The sequence below is a fragment of the Limulus polyphemus genome, unplaced genomic scaffold, assembly GCF_000517525.1.
Source record: "Limulus polyphemus unplaced genomic scaffold, Limulus_polyphemus-2.1.2 Scaffold158, whole genome shotgun sequence".
In the NCBI taxonomy this organism is placed as follows: Eukaryota; Metazoa; Arthropoda; class Merostomata; order Xiphosura; family Limulidae; genus Limulus; species Limulus polyphemus.
The window spans coordinates 945,223-967,915 of NW_013665768.1; the positions used below are offsets into that span (position 1 = coordinate 945,223).

Genomic DNA, 22,693 nt, shown 5'->3' on the forward strand with positions numbered 1-22,693 from the left:
TCTTAAATCAATTTATAAATAGATTTTCTTGATATTATTTTTGATTTTTCTGACTATGCAGGGTTGGTGCATGGGTACTAGCTACCCTACCAGTAGGCCAACCTTCAGCCTTGCACATCCAAACCCATACACATACAAGTGATTTTTGATTTTGGAAAATAATCTATTGTGCATTAGTATGAATGAAACTTTTGTATTTATAATAATTACAAATTTATTTTCTAGGAAAATGGAGAATCGGCTATAATGATGTAAGCTACAAATCTCTAGCAATAAAAAAATAATATATTATTTTTTTATTGCATTATGTGCATGCTGGTTTATTAGGCCACCCAGGAATAGTACCATGATAGTGTTCTTGATGAGGCAGTACAGAGAAGTAAACTGTAGCAACATTTGATCAAAAAAATAAACTAAATCTTTAAGGCCTGTCTGTCATGCCACATAGGCTATATGTATAACTGTTCTCTAATATTTATTTCTACATGATAAAAAAGGATTCACACTCGTATGTCATCGATAACATCATGAAAAAATTTACAACTCTATGGACAACATTAAACACCTACCTTTCTTAAACCAGGAGCAATCTGGAGCAGAGTACACAAATGTTACATCTGCCTACATACATAAAAGTTCATTGTTTATTGGTTTTTATTCTTGGTACTTGGGAGAAGCCAGCAGATAGAATATCAGGAGACACAGCTGAGAAAGGAAGAAGACCACTAGTGCCTTATATGCTTGCTTTGGCAAATCATGATTAACCTCTTTAGGCATGCTATTTGAACAGACATTTCCTGGTTAATTTTGCCACATGTGACAAGATTTATTTTTTTTCACCCAACCTAATTAACCTGACAACAAAATAAAACTAGCTCCCTAAATTGTCATTGTCATAATATCAGAAACTTTAGCAAATAAAGATACTAATATTAACATCCCTGGCTTTAAATCATTTACATGATCTAAAACTTATGAAACTAATTAGAAGCATTGCTATCTTCTTTAAACAAAGCATAACTCATTCTATTTAGATTGAATCATTTATTCAACCATTAACGAAAACATTTATTGTAACTTCCAGATTCACAACAACCAAACATTTCTATCCTAACCATATATTGTTCTCCCAGGAAACCAATTGACATTGACTTTACAAAACTGCTTAGACAGCCCGCACCCATTTTAGTTGGAGACTTTAATGCCCCACACGCTGACTTTCACAGTTACCGGACCAATGCCAGAGGCCTCAGCCTTCACACACAACTTGAAAACAGTGACATGTATTTCATTAACAATAACTCTCAACACATTATCATGCAGTCACAAATAATTATGAATATTTGAACTCACTATAATCCCTACCTCCCTCCTTCCTTTTTCCCAAAACTTCATGGTTCACCCTGACATAGCTAGCGACCACTTTACTATACAAATCAGCAAACAGGATACACGCATTAACCTCCTACCAGTATACAACTGCACTAAAGCAGATTGGAAAACTTTCAATACAGTTCTTGAAACACTTTTGCCTAACCAAATTAACACCATTTCCAACAAGAGAGAGACTGAAACCAAACACTTGGTGCACAATGATGGTAACATTACTGACTGTAAGAGTGCTCTAGTAACCTTTACAGTATTGGATGACTCCTGTTAAGGAGCGTCATAACCTCTGGAGATGTCAGAAACATGAAAACATCAATTTATAATACAGATGATCCACAAAACTGATTTCTTTTTTAGAAATAAAAATTTACCTGGTTTGTTAATTGTGCAAAGGCCTAGGTCACTGGCCTAATGATGACATGAAAGAGGACTTAACAATACTTGTATGCTGGGTTAAAACAACAGAAAACAGTACTGTGAAAGAATCCTTATCACAGAAAAGTGCAACTGGTAATGAAAGTTTAAAATAATAAGTGTAAAAACACCATTAATTCCTGTGAAAAATACACATCTGAACAAAGCAGTGTCAAGAAAAGAATGAGCCTTTTTCAATGCAGGGCTGGATCTTGAGCATGTGCAACGTGCACACTTCAGATGGGCAGCCGATAAGAGGGGGTGGTTGTTTGGGGTTCAGCTGCCCCTCTGACCCCAGACCTACATTCTTATTTTGGATACAGGATTCCCAACTTTCTCTTTCTATTACTTCAGCTGTGCCTGCCCTATCTTTCGATGAGTTTCACCAGTATAGTTTCATGCCTGTTTTTGCTTCTAGTTCCATCTTTCTGATGAGGATCAGATAATCTCATGTTCATCCTTCACTGCTTGTATTACAGAGATATATATGTATTGTTTCTCTTTCTACATTTGTTTTTTGCTGAGTCTTGGGCTACCTTGTTGCATGACCAGCCATCATTTGAGTCTCTTCTTTTCAGCTTGTGGAGCTCTTCTTTTTCCTTCTTCTTATCTCTCTCACTCTCCATTTATTTGTGTCTGTTTCTTAATCTGCTTCTTTGCCATCTGTCCATGCTTCACCTTTTAGAGGCTTTACATCACAACTCTTTCAGCTTTACTGCTGAAACTTGCACATACCTTTTTTCACATTGCCCTCAATTTCCTTCTTCCATTTTATCCCAGTTAACTTGGTTTCTTTGTTTCTGGGACATACTTCATTGTGATGCCTTACCTTCTGACATTTGACCACATAAATCTCTCTTAGAACCTTCTAAGTTTTTCTCCTTGTTTTGATTGAGTATTATTACATCATAATATCTCTTAGTGTGTACAAGGTTCTAGGCCTCAGTCGAGCTATAAATATGCATACAAAATGTAGTTTCATATTTTAGTTAAAACCTGTGTGGAAAAATAAAAAAAATCCCTGTTGTATATTCTTATTTTCTCTCCTGTTTATCAGTTATTAGATTGTACATTTTTACCACCACCCCCTCTAAATAATATTTTTTGCTCTTCATCTACATCGTTTAGCGGACATCCTTGCTGCATCGACTGATGGTCAGAAATTCAAATGTGCATGCTAGTCAAGAGAGTCTCAACCAACACGATGATTATTAAAGTTATTTAGATAGATAGATAGATCTAGACTGAGTGATTGTGAGTATAGGCATAAAGGGCATATAGTGGCATTTCTAGATAATCACAGATTGTATTTTAATAACAGAGCAGATAAGAGTAATTCATCTTGTCAAATTGTGTTCTAAAGTAACTGAACTAGTCTGTGTGGGCTTTGATGAAAAAGAGACAATTATTTAAAGCTCTGGATACAACTGTGATAATCAACAGTATAACAAAGTTTTGTATGTACACTTGGCTTGTTGTAATATAATGGAATGCCTTACTTTCTGACATTTGACGCCCTCAATCTCTCTTAGAGACATCTGGATTGTATGCTGTTTGTTTATTGTTAAAATGTATTGCCAACAAGTCATAGACAACTACTGTAAAGAATCCATACGTACATACCTACATAAAACCTGACACTAGTGAGCCAGCCAGGATTATACAATGGTAAATGGTGATAGACATAAACAACAGCAGGAAAGTAGGCTTATATATATATATATATATATATATGCAGCTGTAGCAGTGGTGAAAATATTGTAGAAGTCACAACCACAGTATATAATCTGACTTTGACAACTGGATAGAGAGGAGCAAGTGACTTGGGCTCAAAGCTGATGATCTACAAAATTTACTAAACAAAAATATAACCTGGAAAGAGAAGAGCATCAACAGACAAGAGAAGAGAGGAGGCAGATAAGACAGGAAAATAGAGACAGACTGAAAGAAGAACATGAGTATGAAATACAAGCCCAAAAAGTTGAGAAAAAAAAGAAAAGGAGAGAGAGAGAGGTGAAACTGGAAATAGAGTGAATAAGAGCACAAATTGAGATTGCCAAGCTCACCCAACAGAAAGATGGAGGACCCAAGAATGACAATGAGATCAGGACCGGCTTACCCAAGCTACCCAAATTTGATGAACAGAAAGATGACATGGATGCTTTCCTGATGACATATGAAAGATTCACCCAAAGTCAGAACTGGGACAAAGGCAACTGGGCAGTCTATTTCAGCCCTTTCTCACATGGAAAGGCCAACAAGTGTATGTGGGCATGATGTTGGGAGATGCCATGAACTATGACAAGTTAAAAGTGGCCTTGCTCAAATGCTATGAGCTTATCAAGGAAGTTTTTCGTCAGAAGTTCAGAGAGGTAAACCTGAAACTGGAGAAACTGTATTTCAGTTTGTGGCATGTCTACAATGAAGATAGTTTTGAAGGATTGGAAGATCTACTAATATGTAAACAGTTCATGATCATGTATTCCACTGACATGTCTCTGTTCCTAAAGGAGAGAGCACCGAAAGACATGAATGAGATGATCAAGCTAGCAGAACTATATATGGAAGTCTGTGGAGGAAGTATAACCAGAAAGTCCAAGACTAACTAGTTAAAAGTCAAAACCGGGGTGGCTGCCCAGAAGCAGGATGTCACCAAAGTTGACAAGAAATCAACAGACAAAAGGGAGAAGAGATACTATGCTTGTCATAAAATGGGGCACATTGTGAATGAGTCCAAGTCTGTCACCAACAAGCTGCAGCAGAAATCTCAACATAAAGCAGCTGGAGCAAACTACAAAGATGTTGCTGGCAAAAAAACAAGAAAAGAGTGAATGTCACCATGGGTGCTGCTGCCAGAAAAAACAGATGAAGACAACTTGTCAGATCACCACAAGAATGAAGTGCTATCACCATGATTAAACAGTGCATGATTGATGGTCAACTCAAGCAAATGGGTCAACAATGCCATTTGTGATCAGAACATGTTATAAACATTGAAAGGTGCTAATGAACTACAACCTGCCAGTAGGAGAAGGCTATGTCAGGAACAAGAAAGTGAAAGTCCCACGAGATACTGGGTACAACAGTGAGAACAGTCTAGTATCTGATGACCAGATAACAGGCAAGGTACATCTTTATGTGCTGATTGGTGGGACAGTGAGAAAGTTTCCCATAGCAAGAATAAAGGTGAACACTCCGTAATATGTGGGAGATCTTGAGGCCATGTGTGTATGAAGGCACCCATCTACGACTTGGTGATTGGCAATATATCAGGCAGTAGAAGTTTGGGGAAACCAGACAGAAAGGAGACTAATGAGGCATCTATAGTCACCACAAAATGGATGGTCTGTCCATTTCTACAGTTGCTTGTTACAGAGTGACTTTGTTGACAACCTCCTGGCTTGTCCCTTGGCAATCCCCTTTTACTTTTCTGATTCTAATGGTTCCTTCTGAGTCTTTTAAATCAGTTGTCCTTCTCATTTGGTTCTTCTTCTGGCCTGGAACTTCTGTTTAATTCTCAGGGATCTTACATGTTTTCCATTCATATCTTTGGATGTCTTTTCCCTGTACCACCTTTTTCTTGTGACTTAATTTCTTCTCACTTGCAGAAGATATCACTCTAATATCTTTGGTTTTGATATTTCTTAAATACTTTACCACAGGATCTGCTCATTCTTTCCTAAGGATTGGGTTGCTCAAGAAAATAATTGAATGTTTTCTTCAATCTCTATCCTATTTTTTATGTATGATGTGAGCAGTTTGCTGTTAACTCATTCACATTGTTCCCTTTTGAGGCAGTTGTCATTATCGTATTTCTTTTGTGGGATTTCTCTTCTTCTCATGCCTTATCTCTTTCTACCTTGACCAGTTGAGTTAAACAACTCATCTGGCTTGTCTATTTCTCTGTTACCTCCCATTTAGTCTGTCATCCCTCAGCTGCTCTTGTCTCTGGTTTTTAATGCTTACCAGATGAAATACTACAGGTGGGGATGTGGATGACCCCAAATACTTTCGTGTCATGTTCATTACACAACATCACAGTTTCTTCTGTGTCTGGGTTTTGCCTTCCTTCATTTGCAATTTTCCATTCTTCCCAGAGGTTCTAAAGAGATGATTTGTTGATTATTTCTTTTAGCTCCCACAGAAAAAAAATCAACCACTGAAATGTTTTTTAAATATGTATACTGGAAACAATGGCACCCACTATGTAGCTGGTGTTGTTTCATGAGGAATACTTCTTTTTTCCTAAAATCTGCATCAAATATGTAGAACAGAATGTGTTAAGCCCATCTGATGGGGTTTTCTACAAGACTGCTTTGGTACTTTTTGTATTTCATTTCCAAGCTGTACTGCTCTTTTGGGTTGATGCAATCTTTTTGATATTAGATCTGATTGGATGTACCCATCATTTGGAAGTAGGGCTGGGGTGGCTACCTGGAAGTGTAGAACAGACCACTCTTATACTACAAACTGCACCTTCCCCAGGGGTTGTGACCAACCTGATGGGTTTTGCATTCTCCTTAGGATGCAAATCTGGGATGATTCATCCCTGCACCTGCTTATTCTGGTAAGTATATCATTTGTAGTACTTGTTGTACTACATATTTCTATCAGCTTAAAAGTTAAATTTACAAAACTTTGCTGTTTAAGATACATGTTGGGGCCTAGGAGACCAGATTTACCATAGATATTACATAACTTGCCAGATATTCTTGGGATTTTCACAGATTTTTGGAAAATTTCAACACAGATTTAAAGCAAATTTAACCAGACTTAAAGTAGAATTTGCTTTAAAGTATTTGTCTCAGAATTTTAGAAAAGTTCTACATTGATATTTGCCAATTTTGGTATGGTTTACTGTTACTATGTTTTGTGGGCTACATAACACTTTTGACATGGGTACCCCTTTAAACTCTTTTCTGCACAAGTCACTGAGTTACTTTCAAAATGTAATTAAACAACTTACTAACAATGTATGTCAATGAAATTAACATTATAATGTATGTTATAATTCAGTTTTATGTTATCTATGTTTTAATTCATTAATTTCAAAAGAAACCTTTAAAAAAATACTTAAACTTCAGTTTTGTTATCATATGATGCATGACCATTCATAAATCTGAACTTTCACAATCTATTTTGAACCAGAAAACTACAGTGTATGTAGATGTACATCTAGACACAAACTACATTTACTGCGCTATTTACATGTATGTTCTATAGTTCTTTGGACAAGTTCAGTTGAAAGAAGAAATAAATTTTGCTAACCCCTGACAGGTGACACACCCATCTTAATACTTAGCCTTGAGATTTACAAGCCGCATGTACTTATTTGATACACATGTTTATAACCATTAGAAAGAGCTCATTTTACACTATAATTCAACCTATGCAACACACCTGTAGATGAGATCCACAAACCTTTTGTTTTTGTGAGCCCAGAATTCTCTGCTTTTCCAGAAATCCTGAAGATACTACCACGTAAGTGTTTCTCACATACTTTCTAACTTGACTTGCTATCCTAGCCATCTACACCTATATGGTCTACCAACCCCTTGAGATATACAGCTTGGCTTGGCTTTATGTTCTGCCCACTTTTATGACACACTTTAACATCACACAAGAGATTCTTTTGACAGAACCTTTCTCAACTACCACTTCCGTTGTCATGCCCACTAGTTCCCCCTCCCCAGTGAATGATACTTCTTGAGTGAAATATCACTTTCGATCAATACATTCTAAAAAAAAGATGCACAACTTTTTAATTTCTTTATATACACCAGTCCCTCCACCATCTTCTCAATGTGGTATTGTAGCTCTCTGTTGTGTAGAGCGTTTTTGAAGTTAACATTATCCTTACCTGAAAATGTGTTTCAGGTAGATACCCACCTCTCCACAGAACCAGTCACTCTTCTTACTCCTTTGCCTCATTAAGAATGAGGTTGTGGTATGCACAAGTTGCTCAAGGGGAAGTACAGTATATGGAAGATATGTCTCCCTTTTATTGGTGGAGGACTATAGTGTAATGCAGATTGAATCATAGACTGGCACAGTGCACTCTATTATGTGTAGGGATGGGAGTTTTGTTCAAAGGCTTAGTGTAAGTACAAAAATATCTTGGCAGTAACATAAGTATTGGATGTGTATTCTGTGGAGAGGTGAGTATTTTTAAGAAACATTTTTGGAAATAGAAAATGTTAATGTTTTGTATGTAGTTTTCATAGGCATTAAGTAATATGGGATAATTGTTGTAAATATTTATAAAATAAAAACTAGTGCATCATTTAGTTTGACTCACTTGACTTAGATTTGAGAGTAGTATTTTTGCAAATCTTATAAATGTAATTACTGTAGTTAGATGCTAGACATTGTTTTAGTAAAACTTTATGTCACTTATTCAGATTAAAAGCCCATAAAAGGATTCACACAGGAAACACATTTAACTGTGAAATGGAAGGTTGTCTCAAGTTTTTTACTACATTGAGTGATTTGAGAAAACATACTCGGACCCATACAGGAGAAAAACCATACAAGTGAGCATTAGATTTTTGTCATGTTTTTCTGCATTATTTTAAACCTGTATTTAAAAATATATATAGTAAATAATATTTAAAATGACATTTTAGGTTTACTACCATATATTTTAATGTGTGGTATCATATATATTTATATTGAAATTTTTTATACTGGACTAAGGCTACATTAGACTGTCAAATTATAGATCTACTTTGAATTTTAAAGTTTTGGATTAGCACATATTATGATAGTTGAATATACTGTTGTAGGGTTAAGCTGTTTACTACTAAAGTTTAAGGTAGAATTGTAGTTTTTACCAAACAAAACATGAAAGAAAAAATGTTTTAGAAGTGGTTTTTATGTGTTCGTGTATGAAGTATTTGAAGGTAACTACTTATTTTAGATTACCTGCCAATAAGGTATGATTATTCATATCCTTGGCATTATTTTTAAAGTTGTTAAATAGTTACCAACCTATTCCACTTGTTGTAGTTTGAATGTAATGTTTCAAAATGTTAGAATAGATCTTATGAAGAGATGTACTTAGTAGTTCAAAATGTCATTTTCATAGTGCTGGACAATAAGCTTAAATATCATGAGCAGCAAGGGTACCCAACAAATGAAACAATGCATTCTAATCATTACACTTAATGTAGTCTGAACATTATATTTTATTAGGTATGTTCATTATTAGGTTTATATTTTTAGTTCTGACCTGTATAGTAGCTTGCATATAGCGCATTGCATGGCCTTGCACTAAGAAGACAACAACATCATAACTTCATTTTACCAAATGTGCATATATTATTTACCTGTTGATTTCATTAAAACATTTGTAATTGTAATTTCACTAACCATTTTCAGATAAATCTTAAAATTAAACATTTCATCTCAGTTTGTTTGACTTGGTAAGCTGATCCCTGATGACCATTTCAAACTGCAGGTAGTGATTAATGGTGGCTAATATCAATAATCTATAAGAACCTGACAAATCTGCATTATATTGTAGGGATTATCATACTGGCATTGGTGGCTTTAGTAAATTTTAGTAAAGTCCTACTCCATAGCCAATAGTGGAGCTTGAATTTTTCTTTTTTGTTATGGGGCCCCCATGCAATTGCATTCTTTGCACCTCCCTTAATGCCACTTGTGCATACTGCTGAGTTGACTGGGATGACAGTGTTTTAGGGTAACTGTAGCAGGTGTGGTATTCATACACTAATCAGTATGTCATATGTAGGATAGTAAGAGTACATCCTTTGTCCAAGCCACAGGAATAGATAAAATATTGCAATTTTAGACTGAAGTGCTCACCAGTTCTGAACTCTACAGGTTTATGTAACTTAAACACAGTCCAAATAAATCTAGTTTCTTGTGTTTCTCTGTAAATTAAATGTTAAACATGTAAATACTGTTTTTTTATTGTTTATAAATAATTGTCTGAACATATTCATTGTGGTTTTAATTTTGGATTACATGAATTAATGTCATATCAAGCTAGAAATTCAAGCACAGAAAATTAATTATTTTATAAAATTATTTCACAAAATAAAAATATAATACAAAAGTGACCAAAATATGAAAAATTTGACATTCAGACCTTTTGGACAGAGAAGTTCCTGTAAACACTAAGAATAATACTAAGTGTATATCAGGCAATATCTTTCTGTTTAGATGGTGATATATGATTTTGTACAGTTTCAAATTTATGAATATTCTTTTTATAGATATTCATGAAAAAACAAAAGGTGGCTTTTATTAATGTCTTACTGCAGAAGAACTTAAATTATTTTGGCATGTATTATTTATGCTTCTTATATTCTGTCAATGGACTAGTAGTAATCAAATACTAGGATATATGACTGTGTTTTTATTTCTTTTAGATGTGAAGAAGATGGTTGTGGTAAAGCATTTGCAGCAAGTCATCACCTTAAAACTCACATAAGGACACATACTGGTTAGTTTTATTTGTAAAACTGAAAAAAATAGTAAGAAATGTAATTAAGGGGTAATGTAAAAACACTAAACAATGGAATTATTTGATATGATAAATGTGTCAATATTAAGAGACTAACCGTATATTTCTGAGATAACTCACCTCCACACATCTTTCTCATGCATCTGCCTAAAATATTTGCATAACTCTAGCCTTGAGGCAACTCCCACCTAATTTTATGTGCTTTAACGTGAACTATGCTGGTATATGGTAATTTTCCGAGATGATAACTTACCTCCACACACACACACACACAAACTAGAAAAGCTATCTTCCTCATGCATTTGCCTAAAACATTTGCATGTTTTAACATGAACTGCACTGGTACATGATGATGTTATGTAACAAAAGCCCTCCATCTGTAGGAAGGTGACACTACCTCTATGTTTGGTAACTTCCCCCTATGCACTTGCACTTGTGATAAATTCATTCTTTTCCTCAGCATTGTATTGAATAGACATGTTTAAAATTTCTCACCTGATTTCAATTTGAGATTTGCATTGTTAAGGAAATTTTGATTTTCATTTTTTTTTACTTTAGTTTCAAAAGCTTTAATTTTTTTATCTTGAATCCTCAAATGACAGTGACATACACTTAATCCTGTGTAAATACATTATTCACACACAGAACTTATTTCTACTATGGCTTCTAAAGGCTCGTTAGTTGTCAAGGATGCTGCAACTATTGTTTAACCCTGTGGGTAGGGATCTAAGGGAAGGTTATCATTTTTGTAGATTTATATTCAAAATTGTATTGAAATACAATTACATGAATGTATGTCAATGAGTTTAGTATCAAATTTATATTATAATTCAAATTTTAGTATTATACATTAGTTAATTTCTTAACTTGAAAGTAAATATTAAAACAGAATTCCTACATCGTTTATGTGCAGAATTTGACAAGGCTTAGTAAATTACGGTGAGTACAAACTTCATAAGTAGAAGATATCGTTTTCTATATTTCTGTATTTACTGTTCTGTGTTTTAAGAAAAATAACTGAAATTTAAGAATTTAATTGTAAATTGTAATAATTATATATGTGTAATGTATTATAATGGAAATGTGATTGTATTCTATGAAATAATGGTCCAATTAGAACAAAGCTAATAATAATATTACAAGATTTAAACTATTTGGAATAAACATTTATAGTTTTATGTTATGACTTAAAACTATAAATTGGGGAACAAAAAAAGTGTAATTTAGATATTATTTCCTAATTTTTTTTATGGTGGTTACAAGGTCAGTCAAATTGAGTAAATATTAGGTTGAGGTCAGGAGACCTAGCTGGCCACTCCATCCTGGGAATTCCTTCAGCTTCCAGGAAGGCAGTCACTGCCCTTACACAGTGTGAACATGCATTGTCATCCATAAGCAGGAAGACTGGCCATGTTGCACCTGCATATGGATGAACAATGGGTGCAAGGATCTCATCTCTGTATCTTATGCCGGTGAGCCTTCCATTTTGGATAATTACAAGGTCAGTACAGCCTGCAATTGAGATGCCTCCCCACACCATGACTGAGCCTCTTCCAAAGCAATCATGTTCGATGACATTCTGATGTAAATTGTGCTCACTTGGGAGTCTCCAAACTATCCTGCATGAACATGAACAGCAGGATGTCTAGCCCTCAACTGAACTTCATGAAGGCGTCTGCTAACTGTCTGTGTTGACATTCGAACTCCTGTGGCATCTTGGAGGGTGTTATGGAGGTTAACAGCTGGAGCAAAGTGATCCCTTCAAGTAGCAGTCTTGTTGTGAAGTTATTTGTCTCCTCCTTCCTCTACCATGTCTCCTGTTGACTGTGTCAAACCATCTGAACCTGTTCCAGGCTCTGGACACCACACTTTGGGATGTACCAGGAGCAGCAGTAACCCAGTGTTGAGTCATGTCTCCCTGCAGCATCCCAACAGCCCTGTTAAGTTCTGCTAGGGAAAGGTGGTGCATTTGACCTAACTGAGGCATTTTCTCCACTACATAATCTCAGACCAATTTTAGCATGCAAAAATCAGTGATCTCAAATTAAGGACCTCACAATTTCACTGTATGAACTTTCAGTTTGAGGGTATGGTCAGAAAACAATGCCAGGATCCAAGTCACCCAGGCAGAAAGAGTGCACTTGGCAGACAATGTTCAAGTAATAGATTTTCTTGCCTAGAGAGAATCTGTCACACTGGGGGAAATTCAGTATTTTTTTAAATATTATTTTATTAAATTAAGAACTTAAAATTTATATATTATTAAAATATGGATTATTATCTATGGTTTCATGCTATACTAATTGGTATAACATAAACAAAAAGTAGATTAATAAAATTTGGAATATAAGTCACTAAATCCTCAAGACGTGCAGTAAAGGATGTCCGCCACAATAGGGTTAATCGTTCTTCAGATGGGTTTTCTTTAAAAGCTTATTCCCTTCTATTTGCCAGCTGAATCCATTCCACTTCTTTTGCTATATCTCTCTTTACTTTGTTCCCCTGATATTAGAACATTTTGGGTTGGGTTACGTTCCTCTTTATTCTACTCCTTCTTGTGTACTTAGTCTTTGACAGGCTCCCTTTCTTTGCTTGTATGTCTTTATTGTTTTCTATTTCTCTCTGAAGACCTGGACTGATATACAGCTTCAATACTCATTATCTTTCCAGGTTTTTCTTCTTTCTCAACCTTGCTCGTTACTTCGGTCTTCCATCTGGATTAGTCTACCCCTAACCTTCCTATTCCAAGTTCCTGGACTTCCTCTTTTTCTCATCCTCCCTCTGCCAAATGTCTAGTTTGTCTCTCTTCTTGTTAGTAACTATCATTCCACATCACACCACATGGACACCCATCTCTTCTCCTGCTGTTGGTTTCATTTTCTGCCAACAATCGTTTTTCATTTTCTACCTTGGTCTTTCTTCTTCCTTCTCATCTCATCCCCCCCCCCCCTTGACCCTCTCTGTGTTCTTTTTTACCTGGTCTGCAGTTGGCCATGGTCAATGTTTTGGATATCTTTCTATCCATCACTCTTGACATGTCCTCCATATGTTTTCTATGTTACATCCATCAATTTGCATATCTTCCCTTCCTTGATCTTTCCTTTGACATATTGTGAGCCCTTTTGTAATCATTGGTATCATGTGGGCCTTTACTCACCATATTCATCGCCTAGGGCTGGAATTTCTTTTCTTGGATGATTGGCTGATGTTGGCCCATTCTCAGATGATTTCCTCTTCTTACACCTTTTTTTTACAGAATGCTCCTTGATTGGAGGGGCTTGTCATTAGATCTACATTCTTTCTCACACCCACTCAATATTTGGTACTTTTGGGCGTTTTTTTCATCTCCTGTTTCAGCCAAGATTAGCCCATTCCTCTTTGCCTGTGAGCCATTGTGTATCTGGCCATCAGGTTTTGGGCTTCTCATTCACTTCCTATGCAACAAATGTTTTTGCTTGTTGGGACTTTGGCTTCTCAGAAACCTGTCATTCTTTTAGGTTTTGCGAACAAGCCCCTCATTCAGCAGACCTGGCAAATTCACAGGCTTCTTTTTTGGGTTCCCTGGTCCTTATTTGTGATCCTCTTCTCGAGGAGTTGCCATTGTGACTGAACTGTGCCCATACTACATCCAGTATATACTTACTTACTCTCATGCTGGATCTATCTCTTCACTGATGTTTCCCTCTCTGATTGAGGCACATCTCTGGATGAGAGCGTGACTTCTGGCACTTGGACACAGGCTGAGCCTTCACTCCACATTCGTGGGCTTAAACTTCTCACTGTTGGTTGGGCATGTTTCCATTTCTGTCCATATCAGTAGATCACTTGGTCATGATACACTTAATTAATTGCATGGTTGGTTCTTTCACCAACTGTCCAGGACCCTGTGGATTTGGGCAGTGGACATACTCTTCTTGGACCATTTGCATCAGGTTTGTCTTGTTATCATGTCACTTTCTGGGAGCTAAGACCTTGGTGGCAAATTGCCTCTCTCAGTCAGTCTGCATTCTACCAACAGTGGTCTCTACACTTCCAGGTTTCTGTTGGATTTGTTCTTGGTTGTATACACCCTTCATGAATGCCTTTGTCAACCTTTCCAACACCATGCTTCCTCTATTCTGGTCCCCTGTTACTCATCCTTTGACTCTGGTTGTCGATGCTCTCAACCAACTTTCTGTATGCCTATTCTCATCATTTTCCCCTTCTCATGTCCTCCTCTTGATATGTGGCTCTCCTTGTCAGGTTCTATTGTTGGTGCCTCTTTGGCCAGCTCAGCCTTGGTATACTTGGCATTCTGACTTCTTCTTCCTCTACCCAATATCTCCTCTCTCTTGCTACATTCTCTCAGATCCCTTTTTCAACAAAGGATATCTTTCCTCCATTTTCATGTACGGGATATGCCTGATTCATTACCTGTGGGGCTGAACTTTCTGATTGTGTGGCATTCTTATTGTCACATTCCTGTCTCTCTTCCACTGTGTTTGTCTATCAAGAAAAGTGGTGGGTCTTTTGTCATTTGTCCATTTGCTCTCCTTTACTTCTGGCTGTCAGACTGTGAACCACCTTTCTGCCTTTTTTACCTGGGTGTTCATCCCTGGTTTGTCTGTCTCTGCCTTTACTGGTTGTTGGGTGGCCTTGTCCATGGCATTTTGCACTTCCCACTTCCACACGGTATATCTTCCTCTGTCCTATCCACTCTGTGTGGCTTCTTCGATCTCCCCACCTGATTCCCATGCCTAACTGAGACTTTAATGGGGTTTTGCACATTCTCAGTAGTGCCTCATTGAAGCCATTTGGTTCTTTCCTTTTGTCACATTTTCTTTCCAGACTTCTTTCCTCAAAATTTCCTGTGATTACCATTTTTTGAATATCTATGTTATGGATGCTTTTCACACACTGTTCCACCACATGTATACACTCTTCTCCCTGGACTGATCTTTCCTTCCTCAAACTGCTTGAAAAGGTAAATGTACTTCTTTCTCCTATCTCCTTTCCATCTTTCACTTCTTTGATAATTTGGACCTGGATCAGCTCCAGTATTCTGTTTGGGCTGTTTTATGTTTCTTTTCATGGACCTCTCCCTTTCAGGACCTCTACTATTGCCTGTCACTACCCCATGGGACCTTTCTTCTTCCAGGGACCTATCTCATTCTAGCCTTACTGGTTGGGTCTGTTGATTTCTCTGGTTGTGGATGCTTTGATTCTTTACCTTTCTCATTCTGTTGTATCTCATCTTTGCCAGCCCTAGAATGAGATCATCCAGGCAGGCTTGTGGACGTCTTTCCACACTTTCATCTCTTCTTACCTACACAGTCTAGCTGTTTTGTCTCCTGGTGGATTTTGGCTTTCACATGTCACCATTCTTCAACAACCCCACTGTCTTTGAGAAAACTACGTACAATTTATTTTTCAGAGCCCCTTTTTACTTTCATAGGATTCTGCCAGGTCACTGGTGTTGCCTCCCAGGGTATACTTACCCAAAATCTACATCAAGCCAGGATAACGGAAAGTGCTCATACCATCTGTCCTGGCTAAACCAGTGCCCAATGTTGAAATGGAGTGTTCTGCAAGATTGCTTGAGGTATTCTTGTGGTATGTATATATTTATTTAATTATCCAATCCAGACCATATCTATTGTATGGACTATCATGAAAAAAGCCAATACAAGAGATGTGTTCTGCCCACTACTTAAGCTCATGCTTGCTGGCTTTTAAAAATAGGGTTTCAGATACGATTGCTTACCAACACTCGGTTATAGCTATCCTCTTTATTGCACAATTTTTGGTTTGCCACTAGCCTTGAAACTCCCACCTAATTACGTGTGTATACCATGTGGCTCAGCTGCATTATAGCATGCAAATGAGCATGCAACAATCCTCCACCAATAGGAGTTTGACACACTGTCCTATTGCAACTGTCTCCCTCTATGCAGTTGAACACAATCCTTACTTCTTGATATGGCACAGCAGCATTCAGATTTTAGCTCACTACAATAATTATTTCAAATAGTGCTTCTTGGCACGTGAATATGAGACTTTGTTTCTCAACCACAAGTTTGAACTTGATTATATATTCTTTGTTTTGTTTACTTCAAACATTTCTGTGTGTTTGCAAAATACTCACTTAACCCTTTCCAGATGGGTCATGGGTGAAAGGCCATGTCATCGCATTTGTTGACTCACATTCAAAATTTTATTGAACTACTATTTCGTGAATTTATATCAATAAGTTTGGTATCAAACTGTAGATTGTAATTCAAATTTTAGTATTATACATTAATCAATTTCTTAATTTTAAAGTAAATATTAAAAAAAACACAGATAAACATTGATTTTATTGTGTCACGAGGTATGCTGAATGCAGCACTTGTTCAGATTAGATGTTTGTGATGTCAAAATACTAAGGAACTCAAATTACTGATATTGACAAGCTAATATAAAATAAGAACCTCTTATCTTTGCTATTTGGTAAGATATTGCTCATGTAATGAATGAAACTCAGTGGCACCTTGCCCACCTCTTTCCATTTTTGAAACAATCCCTTATATACACTAACTGATATATATGACATGAATAACCAATTGAAAGCTCAGAATGTTCCCCTAGTGGCTTTCTTAGCCATTTTAAAGTCATAGGATGGCATCTCTTTCTTTCAAACCAAGATTTCAAGGAAGTAGGATGAATCTTAAGTCTGCTCAAAATTCCATCTATTTTTAGACTGAAATACAGCTTAGTTACTAAACTTGATAAATTATAGTGAAATTCTGTGGTAGTGATATAGTAATTTTTGGTTATTCATCTGTACATATAAAACCTAAAAACAATATTTTGTTTCATATCCTCCACTTGTGGAACTTTAAAAGGCTTAGCAATCTACATCAAGCAGCAACCAAATACAAAGGTCATAACTAGAAGAGATAATTGTTTGCTTTACTTTTTTATTTACTGTTCTATGTTTTAAGAAAAATAAATGTAAGAACTTGTTTCTAAATAGCAATAATCTATATACATATGTAATGTACAATAATTGAAATGTGACTGTATTTTACAAAATACTAGTCTACTAAAATACAGCAAAGACAGGTCACTTTGTAAAGACTTAAGGTCAATTTTATATTATTGGATACATTAACATGAGTGCACTTGTGCCATATCATTGTAACTTTTGTATTGTTAGCTAGGCATGGCTGAAAGGTAAATATAATAAATATATATATAAATGTATAATGTTATGAGATATAAACTATTTAGTCTAACTGTTTATATTTTTGTCTTATAATTTGTTGTCATTCTAGAATGAAAGAGGCATAACTTATATTTATTTCCTCATTTTTTATGGTGGTTACGAGATCGGCCAAATCTACCGAATCCATACAGAGACTTGTTCCTGAAAGTAACAGATAAAATATAAAGTTTTTTCTTGAGAAATGTTTGATAACTGTCTGGACATTATAAAGATTTCGCATGTGAAGTTGCAAAATTTTCTGATACATAAAAGTATTTTTAATCTTAAAATGAATATTACTTTGCATAATAGATAGGCAACATGCAAAAAAAATAAAAGGCATGAGAGAAATATTGTTTTACAAACCTTAAAACTTAATAAAAAAATTGATATTTTGTGTATGAAAGAATTGTAATGTTTGCTGATAATCTGCCAAATTTCGTTAACACACCCTTACTAATTTAAAAGTTATAGCATGAAAACTATAACAAACACAAAATGGTTATGAGGTCAGTCCCCGGGACCGAGCCTGTGTTGAAAGGGTTAATGGTTGTCACACATGGCATTATGAATTCAAAATTTCAAATAACTACATCTATGGCTTCAACCATTACTGGTGACCAAAAACCCATTCAAGTGGCAGCTGGTTAGGCATTATCGGCTGAGGATGTTTTGGCCTTAGTACATCGGGAAATGGCTTCTTCCATGCAGGTTGAAGATTCTCTCGATCGGTACTTGCTCCCCTCTTCACTGAGGATTTAGAACAGGACAATGAGGACTTGAACAGCTTTTTCCTCATTTCTTGCCATGCAATCTTGCACACAACCTATAGAAGTGCTTAGACCTTCTTCGGTGTTTTTGGAATTAATATCACAGGTATGTTATGTTTTGTCATTGTCACCCTTGTCTTTCACTGTTTACTGAAGCACCTACTTCCAAGTATTCTGTACTTCCCCCATCTCCTGATATCAGGGTACATGTGATGTGTTTTGTGAATCAATTATGTTCAGGGATTAGTATGCCATGCTCCCATATATGGCTGAAGCTTATGCTTTAGCTTATCATTGTTCAGATAATCATTTTCTGGATGGCCAACAGTTGGATTCGCTTCTCCCCCTTTGCTCATTTTTATAGACATAGTTTTCACACCTTTGTTTATCATTGACCACACTCCTATGTTATTTATTGTCCATACATCTTTTGTCTGAGGCTTTCCGCCATTCTTCTGAGGCATTTTTAGTGGAATCTTGTACCTTACTCCTTACCACTTTGTCTAGATCGTCCTCTTCTGACCTTTCCCTACTCACCTGGCTCCTGTGTTGTGGGGATCTCTTAGATAGGGACATGCTATTGACACGTGCATCTCCCCCTACGTTCTTGCAAGATTTTCGATTGGCCCCTTTCCTTCAACTGTTTTTGGAGGGCTTCCTGATTCTTTGAAGCCATGGGTAGAATCTGACCATTTACAAGCTTCCCTGTCCTCTTGTTTGTCTCATTCTTCTCCAGTTCCTGTCTCCCAAGCTTCTCCTTCCTATCCCTTACCTGTTCCACCATCTTGGATCCCTTCATCACAATGTACCATTGTTCACAGATGTCCCACATGCCAACAGTGGTATCAGTGACTATTCAGTCTGTTCTAGACCAATCAGGGCAAGACCTAACTGTCAACACTTGGGTCATTTGGGTCTTGTTGGAAGAACTCTTTCTTTTCCTCACTCCTCCACCCTTGCCTTCAGTCCCTGTTTGCTACACCACCCTTTAGATCCTGTTTCCAGCCAGCATTTCACAGAAACGATTCAAAATTTGATTGTCGAGAGTGCTATAGAATAGGTTTCTCCTTCTGTACTGGGATTCTATTCCTGATTTTTTGTGGTCCCCAAAAAAAGATTGGTGCCATATTATAGACCTCTCCAATGGGAATTGTTTTCTGGACATTCCTCAGTTCACCATGGAATCATACCTGTCACTCCTATGGGCATTTACTCTGGGTCTTTGGATGACAAAGTTCGATGTGTTAGATGCTTTCCTTCCCATCCCTATTGCCCAAGCATCCCATCATTATCTTTGTTTTGTCCATGAGAATCACATGTATCAGTTCAGTGCTCTTGCTTTCAGGCTTGCATTAGCTTCCTATGTTTTTTGTTTGTTAGTCAGATTTTTGCCCACCTTCTACGTGCTCAGATTCCACTACCACATGGATGACTGGCTTCTTCTAACCCCATCCTTTGCAGAGTTGTCAAATCATTTTCTGTTTCTCCCATGGGAAGCTGCTCATGTAGGTTGGATTATCAGGGCAGAGAAGTCTGTGTTCACCCCAACTCAATATCTTGTTCATCTTGGGGTGCTCTTCAATTCCCATATCAGTCAAGCCCAGCCTTCTCCTTTTTGGCTGTGTGCTATGGAGCTGCACGAGAGATTCTTTTGGAGACTTTGGCATCATTGGAGGCCTTTATTCCACTGAGCCATGCTCACATGCATCCACTTCAATGGGTACTACAGTATCAGTGAAACATCTATAGGGGCTGGCTGAATTTTCCAATTTTCCTTCCTCCTTCACTCCTGGTGGTCAGACAGAATCAACGTGATAGTGAGTGTACCTCTTCTTCCTCCCCATCCAGATATACACGTGTTTACAGATGGTTCGCTATCAGCCTGGGAAGCATACTGCAATGCCCAGGAGATCTTGGTCTCAGGAAGAATCTAGTCTTCATATCAATCTTTTGGAGCTTTTTTGCTGTATCTCAAGCAATGGTTCATTTTTTATCAGCTCTGAGGGGCACGGTGATAATTATTTATTTCAAAAACTTGACGGTTGTCTCTTATATCACTCAGCAAGGAGGGACTCAGTCCAAGTCCCTATTTTTCACACATTGGACCTCCTATTCTGGGCTCACAGCCATCAAATTCGTTTTCTGGCTTGTCATATCCCGGGTGCTTTCAATCTTGTTGCAGATCTTTTCTCATTCCAATAAGATTCTACCCACAGAATGGTTTCTTGACCCTCAGGTCTTTTGCTGGTTATGCTTTCAGTTGATGAGTACACCCCAACTAGATGCATTTGCTACGCATTTGAATGCCAATATTCCTCTATTTTGGCTCCAGTTCCACATCCTTTGGCTTTGGCAATAGATGCTCTTAGTCAGGATTGGTCTGACCTATTCATTTATGCATATCCTCCCATTCGTCTTCTACCCAGATTGATTTCCATAATCCAAACCACTCTGCATCACGTCCTTCTTATGGCTGCATTCTGGCCAGCACAACTATGGTTTCTGTTGCTTTCTCCTTTACAAGTGTCTCCTCCATTACCTCTTCCCCTCTCCAGATCCCTCCTCCATCAACCTCACTCGACAGTGCTTCCTCTCCTCCATTCCCACACCCTGGCTTCACGCATGGCTTTTGTCTGGTCCCTTTAAGGGGTTTTGGAGTTTCCATATAAGTAGTGTCTCATTTCTCTCATACGGTCTGCCCCCTGTCCACATTTGTGTACCAATGTAATTGGTGTGTTTTTCGATGTTAGTCATTAAGATGTGCATATTATCCCTCATCACCTTTTATTCCTTACTGAATTCTTTACCTGGATGTTTGACAAGGACCTGTCTGTCTCAACCACTGCTGGTTATAGGGTAGCTCTGTTGTCTACCTTTCATTTTTCCCACTATAGCCATGTATTTTCCTTTCCTATTATTTCCCTTTTGTTTCAGTGTATGCATCTACCACTTTCTCCTCCTTCCACTCAATTGCCAGATTGGAATCTCACCATTGTCCTCTATGCTTTTTCCCTTCCTCCCACTGAGCCTTTATCTTCCTGTTCCTTATTTCACTTCTCCTTGATTCCATAATTCCAACTTTGGATGTCAGTGATCAGACATGTTCACCATTGAAGTACATCGCATCTTGTACCACCACACCTATCTCCTCCTGTATATTGATCATTCCTTTCTTCTTGAAACCTTGACTGCTCGGGAAAGCAGTTTTGCCTTCACTTCTATTTCCCTTCCTTCCATTTGCCACATATATTCCCATTCAGTTCTGGATTGCCTCCTGTGCCCGGTTCATGTTTTACAGTGTTACATGGCTCACACTGCTCCTTTCCATGGCTCCCGATTCCGTTTGTTTGTCCACTGGAATCCATCCATTTCCCGTGACCTTTCTCTCATCCCCCTAACTGGATAGATTGGTCAAGTAATTCATATTGCATATTGTTTGTTATCTCCCAAATCCCCTCAACTCTTCCATGTCTCATCTCATCAAATCCATCACTTCACCATATATTTGGCTGCTCATTTCCATCATTCATTGGAGGAGATTATCTGTGTCGGCATGTGGACCACTCTCCACATACTTGCAGTGCACTATTTATGCCACCTATGGGTTTCCTTCTTGGCCAGATATCGTCTTCCCTCTGTCGCTGTTCTGCACATATTGGTCCAACTGTGAATGGGTAAGCTTTCTTTTCTCATTCTTCTTTTTTTTGGCATTTGTTTGTTTTTTTTCAGTGGCTTCTCCCACTCATTCTAGATCCTGCTCTGTGGCAAGTGGTGCCTTTCCAGGTGTACTTTTATTCCAAATCTGCAATGTTAGACCTAACAGATTTTTAACTCTATAACAGTGACTTGCTGCAAAGCGCAGCATGTTATGTAGTTCTTCTTATATTACATCCCAGAAATAAAACAAATGGATAAAAGTGTTTAAAACTTGACAAGAACTTTGAGAAAAGTATGTAGTTTGAAAAAAATAAAATGTTAATTTTGTTTTTTCAAATATTTTTAAAAAAATTAATTATTTAATTTAATTATTTGCACTCAGATTCTGAATAGTTCACCTGCAAGATGATTTTCATTTTGAGTATAAAAATACTATTTACTTGCTTACATTTTTCAAATTTCACTTGCATGATCTCTAGAGCCTCCTAAATTAATATGAAAAGTTTTTCAAGGTAAATATATATATTTTTATTTTCCATTTTCTCTACCATATCACTAACTTTGCCTATTATTATCAATGTACAGTGCAATGAAATGCTTAAACTTAAGAAATAGAAATATGTGCAATATCAATGTCTTTACCTTTTCACTTATAGTTTTTTTAATGTTTTATTTCCTTTTGATTATTTATGTTGACAAACATCAATGGGTACCTGTGGGCAATAGAACAGTAAATGGCAGAGA

General features: G+C 37.0%; 1 protein-coding gene across 2 annotated transcripts in view; it reads left to right on the top strand.

Annotated features, from left to right (window-relative positions):
* Positions 1-10,281, top strand: part of LOC106476801 (metal regulatory transcription factor 1-like) — a 28,027-nt gene extending 17,746 nt beyond the window's left edge. The window contains exons 4-6 of one of the 2 annotated variants that reach the window (XR_002609772.1): positions 6,190-6,370; positions 8,205-8,336; positions 10,203-10,281. Coding sequence is in view for 1 of the 2 variants with exons in the window: in XM_013937429.2 (XP_013792883.1) it covers positions 8,205-8,336; positions 10,203-10,281 (211 nt within the window). In the remaining variant the exon portion in view is untranslated. The remainder of the gene's footprint in view (positions 1-6,189; positions 6,371-8,204; positions 8,337-10,202) is intronic. The other variant, XM_013937429.2, reaches the window with a different exon arrangement.
* Positions 10,282-22,693: the final 12,412 nt, after the last annotated feature.